Raw genomic sequence first — 23167 nt, 5'->3', positions numbered from 1 at the left:
TTGTACAAAGAAAACCTAACAATTAAACAAAAGAAATACATTTAACTATCATAATCTTTCATAAATAAATTACTGTAAATTCACATCTTTCTGATTTTAAAGCGTTTCTGTAGCTTTAATAACCTGTGAATTCAGCAACAACGTGAAGGAGGAGTGTGAGGAAACGATTGGAGGAAGTTTTCCCTCACCAACAGGAAGTTCAGCTGTTGTATGTGTAGTTTCTAGTATGATGGCGGAGAATATAGATGAAGAGAGCGCTGGACTTGGGGAAAACAGGTGAGAAAACTGCAGTAAAAATGTAATCGTGACTGTACTTCATGTATTGTAGGTTAACGCAAAATTCAATTCCCCATGCACTTGTTTTACATCGCTAGCACGCGACACAACGAGATGAACTAAGTGTAATAAACCGCCTAACATTTAGACTGAATCGCATCGGCATTTGAAGTGTAGACAAAACGAGTCATTATAACAATAAATCGTTCAGATTATTTTCACTTTTGCATTGTGAGCAAATCGTTATAGTGTATACTGAGTATGTTCACTTGATTTTGGTAATCTAGTGTGAACGCCTACGTTGTTACATGTTAGCATAGTTAGCTTGTTTGCTAGCTTGGTGTCGCCATATCGTTCACTCTGGCCAACTGTGAATTGTTTAAACAAATAAAAAATAAAGTATGAAACAAAATAGACTAAAGAACAATAACATGTATCGATAAACTGTTCATCATGTTGTATATCTGTAGCTTACGTGCTTTGATAGCTAACTTTAGCCTACAGGTTTGACAACAATGCATCTATTTATTGATCAATGCCATAACGATAACGTTTATCATTTATAATTTTGTACTTTGACGTACAATGCGTGTATATATATGTATGTATGTATGTATGTATGTATGTATGTATATATATATATATATATATGTATATGTATGTGTGTATACACACACACAAACCCACCATGGTAATAGCATGTAATGCAGTACTGTATCATGCAACTACTAAAACACAGAAAAAATGTCAAAAGGCTTTCACAGTATTGTAAAAAACAATTGAAGAGTTTCGTTGCAAAACGAGATAAATCCATTTTTAACATTTTTGTCAAAACATGTTTATTATTATGTTATCATGTTATTATTTTGTTTTATGGTGCTAATTAGCTGTATTTTTTAAGTTATAAAGGTTTAAATCAAAACAAACCAACTGCAGTTGCATTGATATTAATTAGAATGCACAACCAAAAAACGAGATTTCTGAAAAAAAACCCCGGAGTTATCTCGTTTTGCAACGAAACTCTTCAATTATATATCTTTGCCTAAAATGCAAGATACCTTAAAGGGACATAACATGAAAATCGGACATTTTCCATGTTTATGTGCTATAATTGGGTCCCCACTCCCCAGTGCTTGTATCAACTTAGAAAATATAAGAAAGAACAACCCAGTAACTTAGTTTTGGTAAACCATTCTCTGCAAGCATGTGGAAAAAATAGGCCAATGACCTATTTTAAATTTGGCTCCCCTTGTGATGTCAGAAGGGGATAATACGGCCCCTTAATCTGCACTATCCAACCAGGGCCCTGCCATTTAGTACAGAAAGAGAGAGAGAGAGAGAAAGAGAGAGAAATAATTGACAGCACAATTTAGTTTCAATTTCAACAAACCACCATCATGGCAATCAGTGTTTGCATTTCATCAGCTCACTTGCATATAAAAGGACACACCCCAAAATGGCACGTTTTTGCTCACACATACAAAGTGTCAATTTTAACATAATAAATTATCTGTGAGGTATTTTGAGCTAAAACTTGTACTCTGGGGACACCAAAGATTTATTTGACACCTTAAAAAAGTCTTATGAAATGTCCCCTTTAATAACATATCATTATTTGTCCTCAGGATGGCATTACAGCAGGCCATGAGCTTTCATGGCCCTGCTCCACCTCCCAACACAGTGTTACGAGGACCCCCTCCATTATTACGACCCCCACCTCCGCCCTTCGGTATGATGAGAGGACCCCCACCACCCCCCAGACCTCCTTTTGGACGACCACCGTTTGATGCCAGTATGCCTCCTATAGCCCCACCCGGAGCTTTACCCCCACCCATTGGTCCCCCACACCTGCAGGTATTTACTGTGATTAGTGCTAACTTACCCAAAAATGAAAATTCGGTCATCATTTACTCACTGTCATGTTGTTACAAACCTTAAATTTTGTTGTTCTGATGAACACAAATGAAGATATTTTGAGAAATGTTTGTAAGGAAACCGTTTGTGGACCCCATTCAGTTCCATAGTTGGAAAAAAGAATACTATGGAAGTAAACGGGGTCCACGAACGGTTTGGGATTATTAAAGGGATTATTCAAAAAATTATGCCTTTAGTAAACACACATGAGAGATTACTTTTAATGTTAGTCTTTACCAAAATTGTGCCTATGGGGCAATTTCTGCCTTCTCTCTTGTACTTCAATATCCAATAGCCTAAGCATCAAATAAACAGCCTGGGGTGATAATGCACACACAGAAGTCAAGGCAGATTTGTACTTATTATATAATTTATTAATATATGATTGATTTTGTCCTTTTTCATCAGAGGCCACAATTTATGCCACCACCTATGAGTAACATGCCCCCTCCTCCCGGTATGATTTTCCCCCCTGGAATGCCTCCATCACCAGCAGCAGGGGCTACTTCAAGTTTGCCCAGTGAGGAAATCTGGGTAGAGAACACCACCCCACAGGGAAAGGTACTTAATTTGTATAAACTACAATTTAAATGGTAAAGATATTACTGCAAAATTAAGTACTGAATAAGCTTAGCTATTACAAGTTCTTCATCCGTAGCAGTCAACTTGCACACACATCATCAACCTTCAAAGCATAGTCAATCATTTCAAACTTTTTTTTCTGAAAATGAAGTTTAATTTTTCTGCCACACTGTTCCAGGTGTATTACTACAGTGCCCGGACACGTGAGTCGGTATGGACCAAACCGGAGGGAGTAAAGATCATCCAGCAGTCAGAGCTCAATCCTCTAATGGCTGCCCAGTCTGGAGGAGCAGCAGCAACATCATCATCATCAAACAGTTCTGTCACTACTGCATCTAGCACCTCTGTCACAGCTGTGTCTGGTCCAGTCTCCACTCAGAGTCTTTCTCCCAACCAGACCGTCAGCACCAGCCCTGAACCCAGCAGCAGCCCAACCCCTGCTACTACACAATCATCTACCAGTAAGTATTTCACAAAGAGGAAGGATTGATCATGGACATTTTTACATGCTATTATGGTGCTTGGTAAAGCAGGCATCACTGTTGTTCATCGATGTATTTTGCACCCCCAATTCAACTGAATTGCTTTAATCACACATCCATTTGGGTTTTTTTTTTTCTTCGTGTAGCTTCTGGTCTTTCTGAGATGCCTCCAGTTGACTCCACCCCGCCTGCGAGTGTTGGTGTGACCCCTGTTGCTGTGGTCAGTGTTCCTACAGTGACCGCTACAGTCACAGCTGTGCAGACTGTGCCGCTGTTGCCTCAGAGTCTCCCTCCAGGCCTGTCTGTGGCCCAGCCACCTGCCGCAATCCCAGCATTCCCCCCAGTCATGGTACCTCCATTCAGAGTGCCTCTGCATGGCATGCACATCCCATTGCCTGGTACGTAAAACTTGACCTTGAATATTGTTAAAGATTTTTTTAGATTGTTTAAGTTTAAAGAGTTCCCCAAAAATATTCCTATTAAAAATAGCAATGTGAATAACTCAACATCCAGTAGATGGCGCCCTCGTATTGTAATACATGTACATGCAAAATCTGAAAGTCTTCTCATGAGTCCTCACGCATGGATGTTGACTGCATTTTTTTTTTTTTTAGGTATGCTGCAAGGCATGGGCCCTCCTTTAGTACCCATGATGCACCCACAGTTGGCCCTCACTGCAACTTCTATGGCAGGAACTCTTCCTTTTTCTGAATGGACAGAGTATAAGACGGCCGATGGGAGGATCTACTATTACAACAATCGCACTTTGGAGACCACTTGGGACAAACCTGCTGAACTAAAGCATAGGGGTATGCTAGCCCACTATATAAAGTCTGGCTTATAGCTTTGTGTCAAACATGAGCATATTCTACCTTTGAACATTATGTTTTAGATAATTATAAAAAATGTACACTAAAGGGCACCATTGTCAAAAGATTTAGACGTGGCTAAAGGAAACCATTTTTTCTTCTTATAGTCCTTAAAAACATCTAACTTCTCTCTTCTAGTGAGATTTTCATGTTTCTATGCTGTATAATTTTTCTCCTGCAAAAAGGGTTTAACAGTCAGAAAAGGAGTGACTTATGTGTTTGTTATTTTCTCAAATAACTTTGTGCATGTCTGATCAGATAAAGAGAGTGACAAGGCTAAAGATGGCCAGGTTGATAATGATTCAGAGTCCAAGGATATAGATATGGGTGGCAAAGCTATCAACTTTGGCATGCCCAAAGAGGCAAGTACACAAAACTCAGCAGTATAGACATATTGAGCGTTAGGGACACATTATTGAGCTGTTGTTGTTGGTTTAGTTGCCCAGAGAGGAAGACATGACAGAAGAGGAAAAAGCAGCACAGAAGGCCAGACCTGTAGCCACAAACCCGATTCCTGGTACACCCTGGTGAGCCTCAAGTTAAAGTTAATTTTTTCTTTACACAGTCTCTTCTAAACGGATAGAATTAACATTTTTGTGTGTAGGTGTGTGGTCTGGACTGGAGATGATCGCGTGTTTTACTACAATCCAACTACAAGGTTATCCATGTGGGTCAAACCTGACGAGCTGGTGGGACGTTCTGATGTGGACAAATATGTTCAAGAACCTCCCCACAAAAGGGGTTCAAATGAGAGCAGGAAAATGGGTAAAGCCATCTATAAGTTTACATAATGCAAATCAAAATTATGTGATTTACACTATTGCACTTTTTGCAATTTAAAAGATTGTCTTGCAAGTGATACAAATGAAAATTGTTCACAAAGTAACTAAAATGAGGGTTGTCATGATACAGATTGAAAAGTTTAGAGCTGAGATTAGAAGATTCTGATAAATTACAATATTAAAGCGCATAATGAAACAACAATGTTATGTTTACACCCAGTATCAAAAAGCAACTAACAAATTACACTGAAGCACATTTAATAAAAATTAACCCAAAGTATTTGCCATGTTTATCTTTTGTGTTTTGAGTGCTTGAGTTCAGTTATAGACAAACTGAGGCCCATCAAATGAATAATAAAAAGGTTGCTAAAAATTGGTGAATAGTTTCATAGACTTGGGTTGCAGGAGGAACAGGGACCAGAATATGGTCATGAGTCGAGCTGTTTGAAGCGGGCTAGTTAGCAACAACCTGTTGGCAAGTTCTTTGTGGGCATGCACCATTCACGTTTTCTTTAGAAAATGTACTTCTTTCAACAGTTATAAGTATTCTAATTTCATTTTAATGTGCAGGCCTCATCAGAGAGGAGCTTGATGCAGCAACAGAGGACACACTGGAAGACGAGCCTTCCAAGGCTAAGAAGAGGAAGTAAGTACCAAGCCCCTCAACAGGAATCTTAACGGGCCAAACACTAACCCTTGCGGCACACCTAGCTGTTTTATGCAGAAGTGTCTAGAATCATCACCAAATTTTTATATCTGTTTTGTAGTCATGTGAAAAGGAAGTATGACTACTTCCGCACTCGGCCTGAGCAAAAAAATGTTGATTGAAACATTGAGTTAATGAAATCTTCTGCGGGAGTTTTCTTTAGCAGAATGCACCCAATGCTGATTTGTCTTAGCTGTGGTAATCTTTAGTTTGGGTCTGTGAAAAGTGGTGCCTCCATATCATTTACCAAATCAAATCAGTCACTGTTTCCCATCAGTGCCCTTCACGCCTGCCTTCCCCTGACCCCAAACAGTGGTCCTGTTGCACTGGGGACTATTTTTCAGGGAACGCTTCTAAGCTCTGGTGATGCCAACGTGGGCCTCCAAGGTAACCCACCTTGTTTGACCTCTCTCTAGCCTCCATTAGGAAAACCCCAGTGAATCAATCAAAACTTCAGCTCCTCATTGATGTCTGTTGATGTGCGGTTTGGGGATTTGGTTTGAAGAACCAAAAGAAACGTAGGATGAAGCCTGTATCTGTCAATCTGTTCCAAATTTTTAGAACGCAAAAATGAGCAGTTATTGTAAGGATACTCCAAAAATGAGATTTGGACCCATTTCCAATTCAAAACTTTTACAACAATAAAGGGAGGAAAGGGGAAAAACTTGCAACATCATTCCAGAATTTATTTTCATTTATTCTCTTTACTTCTCCCTCACAGGAAGGACGATGGGAAGGAGGCTGAGACAGGAAAAGATGCGGCCGTGGAGGCCGAGCTGAAGGCTGCTCGCGATCGGGCCCTGGTGCCCCTGGAGGCTCGCATGAACCAGTTCAGGGACATGCTGCTGGAGAGAGGGGTAAAATACTTCAATCCAACGCAATACTCTAACCAGCTCTGTAATGTTAGACACATAAATCTGAATGGAAGCCCACCAAGGTACAATCTTAAGTTCATTCTTGTTGTTATCATTCTTAATTATTATTAGAACTTGAATTCTTTGTTATCTGTCACTCCACTTTCTTACCTGTGTGCTCTGAACTGCTTTGAAGTTGTGTTAGATAGTTTGTGCTTGGGGTGAGCAGGTGGTATGACCAGAAGAAGCTTTATTGGTCAAAAATGTATAATTCATTGAATGAAATACTTTTAAATGAAAGGTGTATAGTATTTATCTGTTTAATTATATTTTTAAAGAAAAAAACAGTTACTGACTAAATAGTTAAAATTATAATAAATATACACACTGGAAGCACCTGTACAACCTGCTGCATTTTGTGTCTCGGATATGTACGTTTTAATTTTTTCATTTTTTAGAATGGTGTTGAGGATATATGACCATATAAGCAGTATAGCAGAATCTCTTGTGGTTAACAAACATGTCTACTGTGTCAGGATATATACAGTATATATGGTCATACTGCCCAGCCCCACCTGACAGTAGTGTTTGTATCCTCACTTATTACTGTTTATATTAGAATCACACAATCTGTCTCTCATATCATCTAAATTTGTCTTTTTTTTAAAGGAAAACACCACAGTTTTTCAATTTTTTTTTGCTATGTTCTTACCTCAATTTCGATGAATTGATACATACCTATCTTTTTTCAGTGCGTGCACTTTTGGTCTTTGTGCAGCGCTTCTTGAATGTGTTGGCAGTTGGCCTGGCCCATTCATTCCTATGGCTCCAAACAAACATTTTATTTTGTGCCACCATATGTACATGTGTAACTACTCATGTAATAGTCTTTAAATAGGGAAAACATGGAAGTGTTTGGTGGCTTGTAAATTCATCCCTGTTTGGAGCCATAGGAATGAATGGGCTAGGCTAAATGCTAACACATTCACGACGCGCAAGGATTGGAAGTGCACGCATTGATGAAGGATGGGTATGTGTTAATTCATCTAAGTTGAGGTAAGAACATAGTAAAATATTGAAAAACAGTGTTGTTTTCCTTTAACTTTTAGTCTGAATTGTTGCATGACGATACTTCTTTTTATAAAGAAAGCCTTTATTACGTAAGAATGAATATTCCTTTGCTGTCTATTGAATAGATCTTTTCTCGATGGTTTTGACTGACGAAACCTTTTTTTACAGTCGTGAAATTTTGTGTAATGGTCAGAAATAAATACAGGGTTATGTGACTTTATTAAATACCTTTTGAGATAGCTAAGTGTTTTAATTTTTTACATTTAAAGGCATGTTCTGGCTTCAATATAAGCTGGTATTTACACCTGTTGCCATTTACCACAGGCAATGCATTTAATAATTTTTTTCCCTTTTTAAAAACACAAGTTTACAGTAACATACCTACGGTTGAGAACAATAAGGTATAACAGCACTTAGATCAATGATAAAATAGACATTGTTTTGAAATTATACCAAGACACAAGACTTGAATACTTCTTACCAACTTTACTTATAAAATACACTCCAATTCTTACTATACTGATAAACGGCATGATTAAACCTGAAACATTAATTCAAAACTGCTTGGATTTTCTTTTAGGTATTATTTAAAACTGAAGCATTATATTCTCTGTCATGTATTCATGTATCTGTCCACATCTTACCTGCAGGTTTCAGCTTTTTCTACATGGGACAAGGAGCTACACAAGATCGTATTTGATCCTCGATATCTGCTGCTGAACCCTAAAGAAAGGAAACAGGTGAGTAGTGCAGCTGTTTTGAGACTCGAGTGGTTTGCCATAGTGGACGACGTTTTTGTGAATTCACCATCATTCATCTCCGAGCAGGTGTTTGATCAGTATGTGAAGACCCGTGCTGAAGAGGAGAGGAAAGAGAGGAAGAATAAACTCATGCAGGCGAAAGATGACTTCAGGAAGATGATGGAAGATGCCAAACTTACCATTAGGTCTGTTGTACGACTGTTGTAGGTATTGCAAGATGTTTTGTTTACGTTGTCCAGGTAAATACATACATAAAAGTGACTCTTATGTTTCGATTTGTATATTTAAATCTGTCTATATACATTTTTTAAATTCTCAGATAAAATCAGCTCTCTTGCGTATTCAACTCTTTGACTTGTAATTTTTGGCAGGATTGTTTCTCAAAGCGATAGGTCTTTATTCATGTTGTAACAAACCTGTATAAAAATCTTGTTCTTCTGAACACAAAGGAAGATATTTGTAATAAAGCAGGAAACAGAAGCATCATTGACATCCATAGTAGGAAAAAATACTACTATTGCTCAAAAATGGTTTAGTTACAAACATTGCTCAAAAATCTTTCTTTGTGTTATTTAGAACAAGGAAATGTATACAGGTTTGTAACAACATGACAGTGAGTAAATGATGACAGAATTTTCATTTTTGGGTGAACTATCCCTTTATACTTGTGGTGGATACAGATTTGATAACTTCCCTTTAAACTTGCAGGACCACATTCAGCGAGTTTGCAGCAAAGCACGCCAAGGATCCTCGCTTCAAAGCCATTGAAAAGATGAAGGACAGAGAGGCCATGTTCATAGAGTTCATGACAGCATTCAGAAAGAAAGACAAAGAAGATTCCAAGAATAAAGTAGAAAAGGTCTGTTACTAGTCTTTCACAGACACACACTCCAGTAAGCTTTCATTTAATGGTTTGTTGTGGATAAACACTGCTAAATTGTGACTTTCCATTAGGGTGGTCCTTATTTTTGAACCTTTAAAAGTTCATGCTCTCACCCTACCAATATGTTTGAATAAATAAATTTTTTTAATATTAATTAATATTTAGAGGTTGCTCAAGAACTTAGTTTAACACATTCACGTATTATGTGATACTTTGTGCTAGCATATATAATTGTTGAATAATATATAATAATAATATATACTAATAATATACACTTAAACATGGCTGAAGCAACACAAAGCATGTCCGCTATATGGTTACTCGGATCAAACGAGACTGAAATAACTGGAAGTTAACCTCCAAGAATCAAGTTTTATGTGTGTTGTTTGTTTTTAAATGGTACAGTTTTGCAAAAATATGTGTTTCGGAAATATTTAAAGGCTTTAAGCAACCTCAGGATATTGTAGGAACAATTCAAAATTTTGTTTTTTATTTTGTGTGTTTTTATTGATATCCTAACACATTTAGGGGGTGAGAGTTAGACATTAAAAAAGACCCTTTATAAAGACCACCCATTGTACTTTCCATTGTAAATATTTGAGAGATTTTGAGGCACAAACTCTAATAACGTATTAATATACAGTAGTGTAGTCTAGCACTGTGCTATGTGATACTGTACCACTTAATGACAAATATTATGATGGTGTGTTTGTCCTGTGGTGGGTACCGTAGCTTCTCTATGGTTTTTGAAAGGTAGGGGTGAGCCGTTGGTGCAATTCACAGTCTCACTGCTAGATGCTGCAAAAATCTACACAGTGGACCTATAAAGTCTAGGAGCCCTATTTTAACAATCTAAGCGCACGGTCCAACAGGATATGTCCGAATCCACTTTTTTCTAGTTTAATGACGGGAAAAATTGTCTATGTGCCTGGTGCACAGTCTACAAGAGTAAATAAACCAATGCGTGTGTCTCATATCTCATCCCCTTTAAAAGATAGTTGCCTATTTACATGGTGGAGTTTTTAAGTGGAAAACCTGGAAGCAGGAAAAGAAGACCACCAGTTTAAGATTTGAAAATTGCATTGTGTTTTATTTAGTGAAATGGATATTTTTGTAATTTAAAGCTTCGGTTCACTTTAAAAGGCGTTATTTCAGTAATGGCGTAGTAAGTAAAAATGCAGTGTTTAAATTGCTGATCAAATATGATGCATGATCACTGTAATCTCAAAAAGTTTTTATAAGAATAATTTACAAATGCAAACCTTTTTTTTTTGCATATAAGTAAAAATACAAACAGGAGATAAAGAATTTACAAACACGTGTAGAGAGGTGTTTTAGTACCGAGATAGCGCTATGAGAGTTTAAAATACTATGAATTAATAAAGGTACAGAGTCATCATACACTTAATCCGTGGGGTAACATTAAAAAATCGAAATACATGCAATATTAGCACTTTTAGCATCCATGTGTGTAAAAAGCAAATGCACGTTGTTGTCCCGTTTAGCCCTATAGATGGTTTAAGCAGTAGAAACATAAACAAACGGTTTCTGTGGCTCCTTTCGTTTTTCACAAAGCAAAACATTTTCATGCATGTGTCCAATGTGATGGATGGATGGCATATATGATATGGTCCTTTATTTGCCCAGAAATGAACTTTATTTAGTTTGTGAGTTTAAGCAGAAAATCACCATCATCATTTCTTTTTGAGTTGCGTTATTGTTAGTGGTCTTTTTCTGGTGTCTTTAGTAAATGGTCAGCACTAACTTCTTTATGATCCACTGTAAGTGCATTACTTTCAGGATATTTGACAGAACAGGTGACGTTGACACAATGTAAGTCAAATGTTCCTTCAGTCTGTCAAAATCTGTTTTTGGCTACAGGTGAAGCAGGACTTCTTTGATCTACTGTCTGATCATCATGTGGACACCACCCAGCGCTGGACCAAAGTGAAGGACAAGCTTGAGACCGACCAGCGTTACAAAGCTGTGGAGAGCTCTGCTGCTAGAGAAGAACTTTACAAACAATATGTGGAGAAACAGGCAAAGGTTTGAACATACTGCTATTATACATGATCCTGGACTACAAAACAAAGTCATAAGTAGCATGAGTATATTTGTAGCAATAGCCAAAAATACACTGTGTGGGTTTAATTTTTATGCACAAAATTATACAGATATTAAGTAAAGATCATGTTCCATTAAAGGAATATTCCATTTTCTTAAAAGAAAAATCCAGATAATTTACTCACCACCATGTCATCCAAAATGTTGATGTCTTTCTTTGTTCAGTCCAGAAGAAATTATGTTTTTTGAGGAAAACATTGCAGGATTTTTCTCATTTTAATGGACTTTAATAGACACCAACAATTAACACTTAACTCAACACTTAACAGTTTTTTTCAGCGGAGTTTCGGAGGACTGTAGGCGGTCCCAAACGAGGCATAAGTGTCTTATCTAAACGATTGTCATTTTTGACAAGAAAAATGGAAAATATGCTCTTTTGAACCACACCTTTTCGTCTAGGTCCGGTCCAGCGCGACCTAACGTAAATGCGTAGTTACGTAGGGAGGTCACGTGTTACATAGATAAAACGCACATTTGCGGAGCATTGTAAACTGACACAAAGACATTAATTAGTATCATTCCACATACAACAATGTCGGAACGGTCCTCTTTCAAGACACTCTTAAACACTGGGGCGGAGTTTCGCGTTCGTCCTCTGTGACCTCTTGACGTCATGACGTATTGCGTGGGGTCACGCTGGCGCATCACGACCGGATCTAGACGAGAAGTTGTGCTTTAAAAGTGCATGTTTTTAATTTTTCTTGTCAAAAATGACAATCGTTTTGCTAGATAAGACCCTTATGCCTCGTTTGGGATTGTTTAGAGTCCTTTGAAACTTCGTTGAATAAAACTGTTAAGTGTTGAGTTAAGTGTTAAATGTTGGGCTCTATTAAAATACATTAAAATGAGAAAAATCCTGCAATGTTTTCCTCAAAAAACACGATTTCTTTTCGACGGACCAAAAGAAGACATCAACATTTTGGATAACATGGTGGTGAGTGGATTGTCTGGATTTTTCTTTTAAGAAAATGGAATATTCCTTTAAGATATTTTGTAAATTTCCTACCATAAATATATACAAATTGATTTATCATTACTAACATCTGTTGCTAAGGACTTCATTTGCACAACTTTAGAGGAGATTTTCTCAATATTTAGATTTTTCAAATAGTCCAAATATTATCCTATCCTAACAAACCATACTTTGAACCTTATGACTGATTTTGTGGGCCAGGGTGACACATATTCCTCGTGCTGTTACTTGCTCTGTTCAATGTTTGGTTTATAATAAATGTTTGTGGATTTATTGTGCATGGTTCAACAGTTTGGTTATTGTAATTGAAAAATGTGTGTTTATAAATCTCTCTTTGGAAACACAGTGCTTTTCTCCTGACATTTGTGTTGTGTAGAGCGTAGATGCTGACAAAGAGAAGGAGCTGGAGAGACAGGCTCGTATCGAGGCGAGTCTGAGGGAAAGAGAGAGAGAGGTGCAGAAAGCTCGATCTGAACAAACCAAAGAGATCGACAGAGAGCGAGAGCAGCATAAACGCGAGGAAGCCATCCAGCACTTCAAAGCTCTCATGTCTGATATGGTCAGTGCCGGCTCGCTCTCTCTAACACTGAATCGAGAGCATTTTACACTGTGATGTTTTCTTGATATCATGTGTTTTTGCACTTAGGTCAGGTCAACGGATGCAACGTGGTCAGAAACGAGGCGTAATCTTCGTAAGGACCACCGCTGGGAGTCGTCCTCTCTGCTGGAGCGACACGAGAAGGAGAAACTGTTTGAGGAGCACGTGGAAGCTCTGGCCAAGAGGAAGAAGGAACATTTCAGGCAGCTGTTGGATGAAACCTCAATGGTGAGCCAGGGTTTCTGTAACTTAATTGGTAGAGCTTTGTGTTAGCACCAAATAGATTGTGGGTTTAATCCCAGGAAACACATACTGATATAATGCATAGCTGGCAAATGCATAGTGTAAAGGTAAAGTGGCAAGAATTTGATTTATAAAATGTAAAACTTAGATCCTTTACTTACCATAGCCATTTGGTAGGTATATGTAGGGTTCAAATTCAATGTAAAATTTAATATGTTGTGTATAATATGCTCATACTGTAATGTTGAATAATAGATCACACTGACCACCACATGGAAAGAAGTGAAAAAGGTCATCAAGGAGGACCCGCGCTGCATCAAGTTCTCCAGCAGTGACAGGGTCAGATGAATGTTTTTTGTTTTGTTTTTATATTGTGCTCATTGTCTGTACATCATGGTGTTTACTCTATTTGGTTTTTTCCATATTTCCCTCAAATTCTAGAAAAAGCAACGGGAATTTGAGGACTATATAAAGGACAAATACATTACAGCCAAAGCAGACTTCAGAACTCTCTTGAAGGAAACAAAATTCATCACATATAGGTATGTGTGTTACTGTTGTTTTACCACAGGTTGTAGCAGTGTTTCTCAGACTTTGGTGTGTACCCCCCTCAAAGACATTTGTGACATAATCTTAAAAGGACATTCCACTTTTTGAAAAAAAATGCTAATTTTCCAGCTCCCCTAGAGTTAAACATTAAATTTTTACTGTTTTGTAATCCATTCAGCTGATCTCCGGGTCTGGCGCTAGAAATTTTAGCATAGCTTAGCATAATCCATTGAATCTTATTAGACCATTAGCATCGTGCTAAAAAATAACCAAAGAGTTTAATATTTTTTCTTGTTTAAAACTTCACTCTTTTGTAGTTACATCGTCTACTAAGATCGACGGAAAAGTTGCGATTTTGTAGGCACGATGTAACTACAGAAGAGTAAAGTTTTGGTTATTTTTTAGCGTGTTGCTAATGGATCAGATTCAATGGATTGTGCTAAGCTATGCTAAAAGTTCTAGTGACAGACCCGGAGATCAGCTGAATGGATTCCAAAACGATAAAAATCAAATGTTTAACTCTAGGGGAGCTGGAAAATTAGCTTTTTTCAAAAAAGTGGAATGTCCCTTAAAGTGGAATTGAAATTGTAATTTTAAATGGATCTGATTCCGGAATGAGAATTGAAGTTTGATTCCCAACCCTATTCATCATAATCCTATATCTTGTTTGATGAGATTTTTAGCTGAGCAGTAATATGTTTCTAATATTTTCTGTCCAGATCCCGGAAGCTGATCCATGAGTCAGACCAGCACTTCAGTGATATTGAGAAAGTCCTGCAGAACGATAAACGTTACCTGGTTCTAGACTGTGTTCCAGAGGAACGCCGCAAACTCATCACGTTCTACATTGAGGACCTGGACCGGCGAGGACCACCACCACCTCCAACCGCCTCAGAACCAACCCGCCGCTCTACGAAGTGAGGTCACCGCTACCTCAAAGAACTTGAGCGCGGGTCAGTCCTAGATTTATCACAGCACGGATGCTGTCTGACTTTGAAACATCTGTATTATGTACTCCAACTGTGCGACATGATTCCCCGTATGCCCACTAGTTGTAGGCTAGCACAAACAAAGCAAATTGTTCCTGTCAGTTTGTGAAATTCATGCAGCAGGCGGGGTTAAGTGAATGCATTTGTTCATCTGGCGCACTTGGTACTGAAGCCTCTTGTGGCTATGAAGTGGATTAGGCTGCTAAATCGATTATAGGAATGCGCCCGTGAAATAACTCTTGTATCATCCAATAAATGATGTGTATGTTTTTCTTAATAATATGGTTTGATTTGGAAATGTTGCTATATTTCTGTACGCGTTAACTGGAAATAAATGCAACTATTTTTTCTTTGGGTCGGTTTGATTTTTGTAGTTTTCTTCCAGAACGTGAAAATCCCAGAAAGAATAAAATAGTTGATCCTGATTTTTATTGAATTTTTTATAAAATTGGAACAAAAAGCATTCAACTTTTGCTACATTTGAATTTTACAGCATTCCTATGTTTGTTGCATCAATTGACCCTCAGCTGCGTTCAACACCAACATATTTCTATGTTCACAGCCATCTGCGTTCTAAGTCCTGACAAGATTTCAGAATCCGATGATGTTTGCTGAATACTGTTTTGTTTCAACAAGGCTTTTTTACATCACTTGCCTCCGAGTTTGCCAATGCATTAACCTCTACAAACCAAAAAAGTGCTTAGTAACTTAAAATGTAAAACATTTTTTTCTGTATTGCTGTGTATAACCAACAAAAGCCACAGCGAGGGGGTTAATGGAAAGTGAAATAAAAGCAGTCCAAAGTCGTTGTCTGTGGTTTGCAGTGCACCTTTAAGTTGTACATTTTGGTTAGATTTATCGCGACACAGTTTAATTTGAAGGCAAAGCCCATCGAGTTGTTTCTCTAGATGACTCTGTCCACAGCTAGTGAGTCAAATGTTCATATCCCAAGTCCTTGACAAATAGTGCCTACAGACTAGTTGATCTTGTCCTGAAAAATATAGAGGTTGTTGGTGGCGGCCACAGCGATGATGTTTTCACTGGGGTGCCAAGCCGTGTGAAGGATCTTCTTACTGAAGTCCAGGCTGTCCACGCTGATCTCGTCTTTGCGCCGTTTGCCGCCAACACAAACTTTTCGTGGCTTGAGGATGGCTCTGGGTTTGCTGTTCTCCCGAGAGGCTTCCAGCGTCACGTCACGCTTAGTGTTCCGATCAAACATACGGAAGAAGTTGTTGTAGGAGCCTGTCATCAGGACACTAATGGGAGAAGAATACAAGAATTATTTAAATTACTACATAAAGTGCAGTCCACAAACCGTTAGCGAAATCTGGTTTGGTTGTCTCTGATGTACCTGTCAGTCCCATTCCAGACACATTCAAACTTGTCAAAGATGCAATCGTTCTCGTACAGCGAGCATAGTTTACTTCTAAGGTAGTCATGGACCTGTAAAAGAGTCAATTACAAGACTGAATAATACAATTTGTTTGTCCTGTTACACTTTTGAACACTGATTATAAAATATTCTGGCTTTTGTGTATAAATGGTGCTGTTTTATGATATTCACATTAATATCTTATATTTTAACAAAATCTACTATAGAATTTTAAGGTTTAAGCACTGGTTCTTCATTATTTGCTTAAAGTGCATGACATACTTTACCCTATGACCTACTACAGTATATCCCATATAATCCCGACAGAGTGATCAGAACCTTATTACACAGCTATTTACCTCATAAATAAGGTAAGGGACATGAAATATTGATTTTAAATATCTGATTTTCACATTTTTAACAAATACAGACCTTCCTTGAGAAAAGAATTAAGCATTTTAGAGAGCCGTGCAATAAGTAGGGCTGGGTATGGGCAAGGGCCTCACGATACAATACGTATCACGACACATTGCCCGAGCTACAATGTGTCACGACGATACGATACAATACGTTGCGTGTTGCGATACATTGCAATACTTTTTCTTTTTTTAGCAAAAATGTAAAAAAATGTAAATGTAAAAAAGTGCTTCCACACGTCGGCTTTGAAAGCTGCAGGCGTTATTAAATTTTCTGCCATTTTCTCACTCCCGCAAACTTCTGAGACATTTGCCGAATGGTCATATATGACAGACAACTGAACATGGACAACTACAGCAGCGGTGGAAGAGGTCGTTTGACGCACACAGAGGGGTTTGATTGTGTTTTTAAATATCGATAGTAGAGATTGAAATATTGATACACTAATGAGTGCATGAAAATAGCAGATTTACTAAGTGTACTTAATTTGTATTTTAGTGCACTTTTTACCTGTGCAGCCCACCTGGGTTGATTTTTACATGCAATAATTTTTTTAAACATTTGCCAAGTGCAAACTGAAGACAGAAAGTGTTTGCTTTGGAGGATTGTCTCAATGCTCATTTTGTGACTTTAAAGTGTGTGCATATGAAGTTCCAAAACTAGATAATTTTTTAAAAATCTCATTCCAAGTAATTTCAATGAAACTGCAGTTGGTTTGTTTTGATTTAAGCCTTCATAACTAAAAAAGCACAATGAAACACAATTAAAACATAACACAATATTAAACAAGTTTTGACAAGTTATCTTGTTTTGGAACCAAACTCTTCATATTGACCATCTCAAGTCAAGGCTGTAACCACATCTTAAACATTGGAGGGGACCAAAACCACATTCAGGGCTATATAAATGTATATTAAAAGTTTCGGATTATTGGGGGACATGTCCCCCTCAATGTCTGTTGTGGTTATATCCCTGTCTCAAGTGTGTTTTCTATTAGATGTCCATGATGACTGTAGTTTAGTGTCATGGACCTGGTATGTTTCCAGAGGTCTGTTCTCCATGTTGACGTCCCACACCTTCACTGTGAGGTAGTCACGGGTCATTAAGTAACGTCCGCTGTGGCTGAACTTCACGTCTGAGATGGAGGAGATGATTTCTGAGAAGAAGGAGCGATTGCTGGGGTCTTCTGGTTCCTCAAATACTGATGGAGAAGAATGCAATGTTTTAGCATTTTGTCTTGTTTTTCAGTATAAAATCCTAAATTGAAAAATAATGACTTTGACAGATGCTTTTCTTTTATCCAAAGCTATGAAAACAGCTTTGATCTAGACCTTAACCCAGAATAACACTAGAGACTAGTCTAGTCCTGACTTTCAAAATGGTTCCAACCCTTTAGTCTTGCTCAAGGACACCTACAAGTGACCCAAGCCTGGTTTTCTAAAGGATTAGTCAATTTTCTTAAAAATAATCCAGACAACTCACTCACCACCATGTCATCCAAAATGCCGATGTCCCTCCCTGCTCAGCCGAGAAGAAACTATGTTTCCTGAGGAAAACATTCCAGAATTTTTCTCATTTAAATGGACCCCAACACGTAACATGCAGTTTAAAATTGCAGTTTCGACCGAGTTTCAAAAGACTCTAAATGATCCCAAACGAGGCATAAGGGTCTTATCTAGGAAACAATTGTGATTTTTGACAAGAAAAATAAAAAATATGCACTTTTAAACCACAACTTCTCGTCTATCTTCGGTCCTGTGACGTGCCAGCGCGACCTCACGCAAAACGTCATCACGTCAAGATGTCTCTGTGTCAGTATAGTGTTTAAAATAACACGTGACCTTTCCAAGGCATTACGCAATTATGTGAGGTCGCGCTGGTGCGTCAGGACCGGAGATAAACGAGAAGTTGTGGTTTAAAAGTGCATATTTTTTATTTTCTTGCCAAAAATGACAATCGTTCCGCTAGATAAGACCCTTATGCCTCGTTTGGAATCGTTTAGAGTCCTTTGAAACTCCGTTAAACTGCAATTTTAAACTGCATTAAAACTGTTACGTGTTGGTGTCCATTAAATTCCATTAAAATGAGAAAAATCCTGGAATGTTTTCCAAAAAAAAAAAACAATTTCTTCTCGACTGAACAAAGAAAGACATCAACATTTTGGATGACATGGTGGTGAGTAAATTATCTGGATTTTTTTTTAGAAAATGGACTAATCCTTTAAACTAGTTGTGAACTCACGTTTTGAGTGGTTGTCACACAGTGCGGATGCTCTCATATCACACAGTCTTATTGAGCCCTTGCTGCTACTGTACACAAAAGTGTTACACTGGTTAGGGTGAAACTCTGCCGCTGTGATGACTTCGGTCAGATCTTCCATGTTGGCCGGCTTTATGTCCACAATATCTGACAGCTCAGAGTGAAGGCACAACATCTAACAAATCACACGCTGAAAACACATTGAACTTCGTGTATCCTCATCATTCATCAATCCCATTTAATAACTCATGTGTATGTACTGTATCTATAGGATTCGGCTCTGTTTCCCAAAGGACTGGATAAACACAGAAACCATCTCAGCTACGCTTTCACAACCATCTTAAATCAGAGAAGCACTATATAGGAAATAAAGAACAGCCATAAATATGTTTAGCAGTGACAGTTTATCCATCACAGATGTGTTTTGAGGTTTACAGTGTACGCTTTGGTAAGAACAGGCTTTGTGTATCTAGCCCTTAACCAAATCTATATGGACTGTCCGCAGAGCTTCTCATTCCAGCTCCACAGGGTCTGTCACAATGGAAATCAATGATGATCGATAGGCATACGTGCCTGAGTAATCCAGACACCGTTTACCTTTGGGAAGGCCAGGCAGGGGTCATGATTAGTGTCGGACACTTGATAAAGGGTAATGGGTGTAATGTATATCACAGAGGTGTTATCTGTCAGAATTAAGTGACAGCAGGGAGAGTCGACTGGCGGTTTATTGGTTTTCTTTGTGGTTTAGCAGAATCCTTTTGTTTTTAGCTTGGTGACAGTATTTTTGTGTCTGGGTAGAAAATGACCTGTAGCATTAATAAAAACAGAATAAATCAATCATTTGCAAGATGCGGTGGATTACCGTGATTTATATACATATTACTATAATTCAGAGTTTTTACAAATCGTTGTATTAACACTTTTTATGGTTATGAAACGACTACATTTATTGCTAATAAAGTAAATCGTTTTCCTGTTATTATACTACAGTAAGTCGTTTCCAGCTGCCAACGTAGCAACTTGTTGCATTAAAACAGAAAGAGCGGTAGAAGATGTGCATTCATGTGCACTTTACAATGTGCTTGATGTTATCAAAATGTACAGTTAAAAAAAAATATGAAAGAGATAAAAGCTTAGATATATCAAGCACAATTTTATCACTGAAATGCATGAATAATATTTAATCGTACAAATTTTTTTTTACAAAGATGAAAGGATACTGAAGCTTCGGTTTGTGATCTCCAGGTTCCATAGGTTGATCCTTAGGTCATCCGTGGACATGTATGTCTCATAGTCACTGTTGACTGAGATGGAGTTGATATGATAAGTGTGTGCATTAGAGAAAATACGACGAGGTGTTGCCTCCACCATCAGGTCCATGGGCCTCAAAACAGGCACCTGACAGAGGGGTACAAGGAAGACAAAAGACAAGAGGAAAGGAAAGTGAGGGTGTAAATATTTGAAACAAATGCAAATGCATTTTGTGGGAATAAATGTTTTTATTTAAAACATTTATAAAATAGAGCAAAATATATCCTAACTGATTTTATGAAACTACAGCAAACAAAACATTTCATTAACCAAATGTATCTTTTACTAGCATTTATAGCACAGGGCTATTGAATGCTTTATTCTGATTGGTTGAGAAATGTTTCATAGCTATGCATTATGTAAGGAATAATTGACGACGGGCCGTTGAATTATTCGAAAATAATGCACACCCAAGGTGGTAGTGCGACATGGCGCGAAGGCCGGTGCATGATAGGTGATGTTGATGTGTTTTATAATCTCAGTCTAACATTAACAGCAGACATTAGCCATGTTTCCATCAACATGATTTTAGGCGCATTTTCGCATCAAAAACCAGGCAAGTTTTAAATAAAAAAATCCATTAATTCGTAAAAAAAATGTTTACGCTCGCTCGAGGTGGTATTTGCCTTATGCGAAAAAGAGTAAATGCGACTAAAGGGATATGGAAACGCTTTTGCCGAATAAATTTGGATATAGCAAACATTAAACCCACAAGACTGACTGCTAGCTGTTTTTGCAAATTTTGAAAAAAAAAGCTTCATGTTAGAATGGAAATCCAGCTATTTAGATTAAGATGATGATCGCACATCGGACAGCCGTAGAGATCATTATCACCTCACATATGACAACTTCATCTTAATTTCAATCTGAGGGGCGCAGGGCAGCATATTGTATATGAATAAATGCATAATATTCATTTTTACTGCCTTTACTATATCCATTAACTGCTCTCAGGCTACAAATTGCACACCAGGCAAATTTTTCACAGAAATCTATAACACATTAAGTTATATATTTATAAAATAATACAATATACAACAATATAATACATAAAATACAAATACTATATTTATTCATTACTATTAATTATTAATACTTATTATGTATAATTAGGGGTCAAGCCCAGAATGGGCGAAGACCCCTATTGTATCCGTTAGTTTTCTTTTTCTTCTTCTTAACTATTATTCTTCTTCCTGTTCCAATGCGGTATTTGGCAGCCCATAGAACCGTACGTAGAAAAGTTATGAAATTTGGCACACTGATACAGGACAGTCAAAATAATATCCACAGCAAATTTGGAGTCTCTATCTCAAACCCGCTAGCGCCACCAACAGTCCAAAGTTGCAGTTACGTTTTTGCTTATAACTTTTGAACTGTAAGTCCCAGAAACGAAATTCTTCAGTTTCCTCTGATTCCTTGGCTCAAGACGATTCGATAGGACCCTATGACGTCATTTTCCATCATTTTCCGTCATGAAAAATTGTCCGCCATTTTGAATTATTCGTAAAACCTACTTTTGCGAACTCGTCCTAGAGCTCTTTCCCGATTGCCACAAAAATTGGTATGCAGCATCTAGAGACACTCAAGGCAAAAAGTTATTAAAAGAATTTCGATAAACCAATCCGTTGTCGTATAGCGCGTCAACGAAATTTACGTAGAGCGCAAAAACACAGATTTTAGGCTGTATCTTCACCAAACTTAGGCCTATTGACACGACACTTGGTACTTGAGATGCCAGTCTGGAACTGAGAGTGCATGCACAGTTTCGTTGCAGCGCCACCTAGTGGCTAGACGAATGTTTTATAGGCCTATAACTTTGGCTGTGATCAACGTATTTTCATGGGACTTGTTTCCTTGGAGTTTTGAATAGTTGCCAAGTCCAACGATACCAAACATGCCAGGATTCGCCTTACGGTTAACCCTTTGCGGCAAAATAGCGCTTAAAAAACACGCGCGAATATCTCTGCGAGCGTAATTCTGATCGACTTGAAAACACCATAGGAAGAACATTACATTACCTTTTGAACAAAAAGTTCTACTGCCGTTATATTAAAATGTTCATCAGAAATAACCGAAAAATGCAAAAAACGAAAAATTATAACTTCGCAACGAAAAGAGATTTTTTCACCAGATTTGATACACTGATGTACGACCACAATCTGAGGCTACACAAAAAAAATTGTATGCTTGCACCACTAGTTGGCCTTATAATTGAACAAAACCTGTGAAATCAAGCAACCATATGGTCATAAAACTGTTTCTTCACTAAATTAAAGTGTATAGTTATAAAACTAGCTAGATGTAACACAGTTATGACCTGAGGTTGCATGCACAATTTTGTCATTGCGCCACCTAGTGGTTTTGAGACAGAAATATGGTATTTTTGCCTAAAACTACTCCAACAGTACATCTAAAATCTTGAGTCATCATGGATTATTCATTTCATGGCTTGGTGCATGCCAATTAACTCCCTAGCAACTAATTAGGACACCTTATCAACCGTTTTTACAAGAGCTATATCTCTGCATCAGAACATTGTAGAGACATGGGGGTGGTCTCTTTTTACTCATTAACACCACTGTAACATTTTGTGAGCTGAGAATTGCCACTGCAAGCACCACTCACATTTCCTTTAGTGTTCTAGTTGTCAATGCTCCTCGGGATGAGAGGGAGAGATTTCACTGAATGAGAACACAGCTTTTTTCCTGATAACTTTTATAATATTTTGTCTAAAATAAGGGAATTTTTCTAGGTTCTTCAAACCGCTCATCCGAACTCAACTTTACTTTCTTCTGTGCCCTTTTTGGCTTGACCCCGGTAATTGCTGCTTGCAGCTATAATTATCAATTTATGTTCTTTATAATTTAAGTAAAATATTTCATGTTCTCAAAATTGCCAAACATTACACATTTTTAAAAATTGTCTTAGACCTAACAAACCCTTTTGGGAAACATTTGGTAAGCACTGACACACATAACGTGCATGTTTAGTAAACTGTGATCATTATTTGTAATGCTGAATATTATAATTTTTGGTACTGCGTGACATTAGCTTGTAGTCCACTACACAATGTACTGTCAACAATAAAAATGATCCCACTGAGTGTACCATCATGAATTGAGTTGACAGCAGCAATCTATGCTGACTGAAGC

The 23167-nt window shown here is 37.8% G+C and overlaps 2 protein-coding genes across 4 annotated transcripts in view; one reads left to right on the top strand and one right to left on the bottom strand.

Moving 5' to 3' along the window:
- Positions 1 to 122: 122 nt before the first annotated feature.
- tcerg1b (transcription elongation regulator 1b (CA150)) lies at positions 123 to 15010 on the top strand. The gene is made up of 20 exons (XM_055181188.2): positions 123 to 276; positions 1902 to 2130; positions 2599 to 2751; positions 2951 to 3233; positions 3401 to 3652; positions 3869 to 4063; positions 4382 to 4485; positions 4562 to 4650; positions 4728 to 4888; positions 5476 to 5551; positions 6333 to 6468; positions 8187 to 8276; positions 8364 to 8482; positions 9006 to 9156; positions 11062 to 11226; positions 12654 to 12836; positions 12924 to 13103; positions 13374 to 13457; positions 13560 to 13660; positions 14387 to 15010. Exons 1-20 carry the CDS (start codon positions 227 to 229, stop codon positions 14586 to 14588), a joined length of 3003 nt encoding a protein of 1000 aa, XP_055037163.2. The 5' UTR covers positions 123 to 226; the 3' UTR covers positions 14589 to 15010.
- Positions 15011 to 15066: 56 nt separating this feature from the next.
- ppp2r2bb (protein phosphatase 2, regulatory subunit B, beta b) overlaps positions 15067 to 23167 on the bottom strand; it is an 82219-nt gene continuing 74118 nt past the window's right edge. For all 3 annotated transcript variants that reach the window (XM_055181190.2, XM_055181191.2, XM_055181192.2), the window contains exons 5-9: positions 19925 to 20102; positions 18687 to 18851; positions 17477 to 17646; positions 16008 to 16099; positions 15067 to 15912 (exon numbers count right to left, since the gene is read on the bottom strand). In XM_055181190.2, coding sequence (XP_055037165.2) covers positions 15633 to 15912; positions 16008 to 16099; positions 17477 to 17646; positions 18687 to 18851; positions 19925 to 20102 — 885 coding nt within the window. In that variant the 3' untranslated portion in view covers positions 15067 to 15632. The remainder of the gene's footprint in view (positions 15913 to 16007; positions 16100 to 17476; positions 17647 to 18686; positions 18852 to 19924; positions 20103 to 23167) is intronic.

The sequence above is a fragment of the Misgurnus anguillicaudatus genome, chromosome 9 (assembly GCF_027580225.2).
Source record: "Misgurnus anguillicaudatus chromosome 9, ASM2758022v2, whole genome shotgun sequence".
Classification (NCBI taxonomy): Eukaryota; Metazoa; Chordata; class Actinopteri; order Cypriniformes; family Cobitidae; genus Misgurnus; species Misgurnus anguillicaudatus.
This window is presented reverse-complemented; position numbering and strand designations above follow the sequence as displayed.

Excerpts from the sequence above, each read along its gene's own strand:
- tcerg1b (XM_055181188.2), top strand. The coding sequence starts at position 227 with ATGATGGCGGAGAATATAGATGAAGAGAGCGCTGGACTTGGGGAAAAC. Across the intron at positions 2,131-2,598 it reads TTGGTCCCCCACACCTGCAG|AGGCCACAATTTATGCCACC; the intron begins GTATTTACTGTG and ends CTTTTTCATCAG. Across the intron at positions 9,157-11,061 it reads CCAAGAATAAAGTAGAAAAG|GTGAAGCAGGACTTCTTTGA; the intron begins GTCTGTTACTAG and ends TTTTGGCTACAG.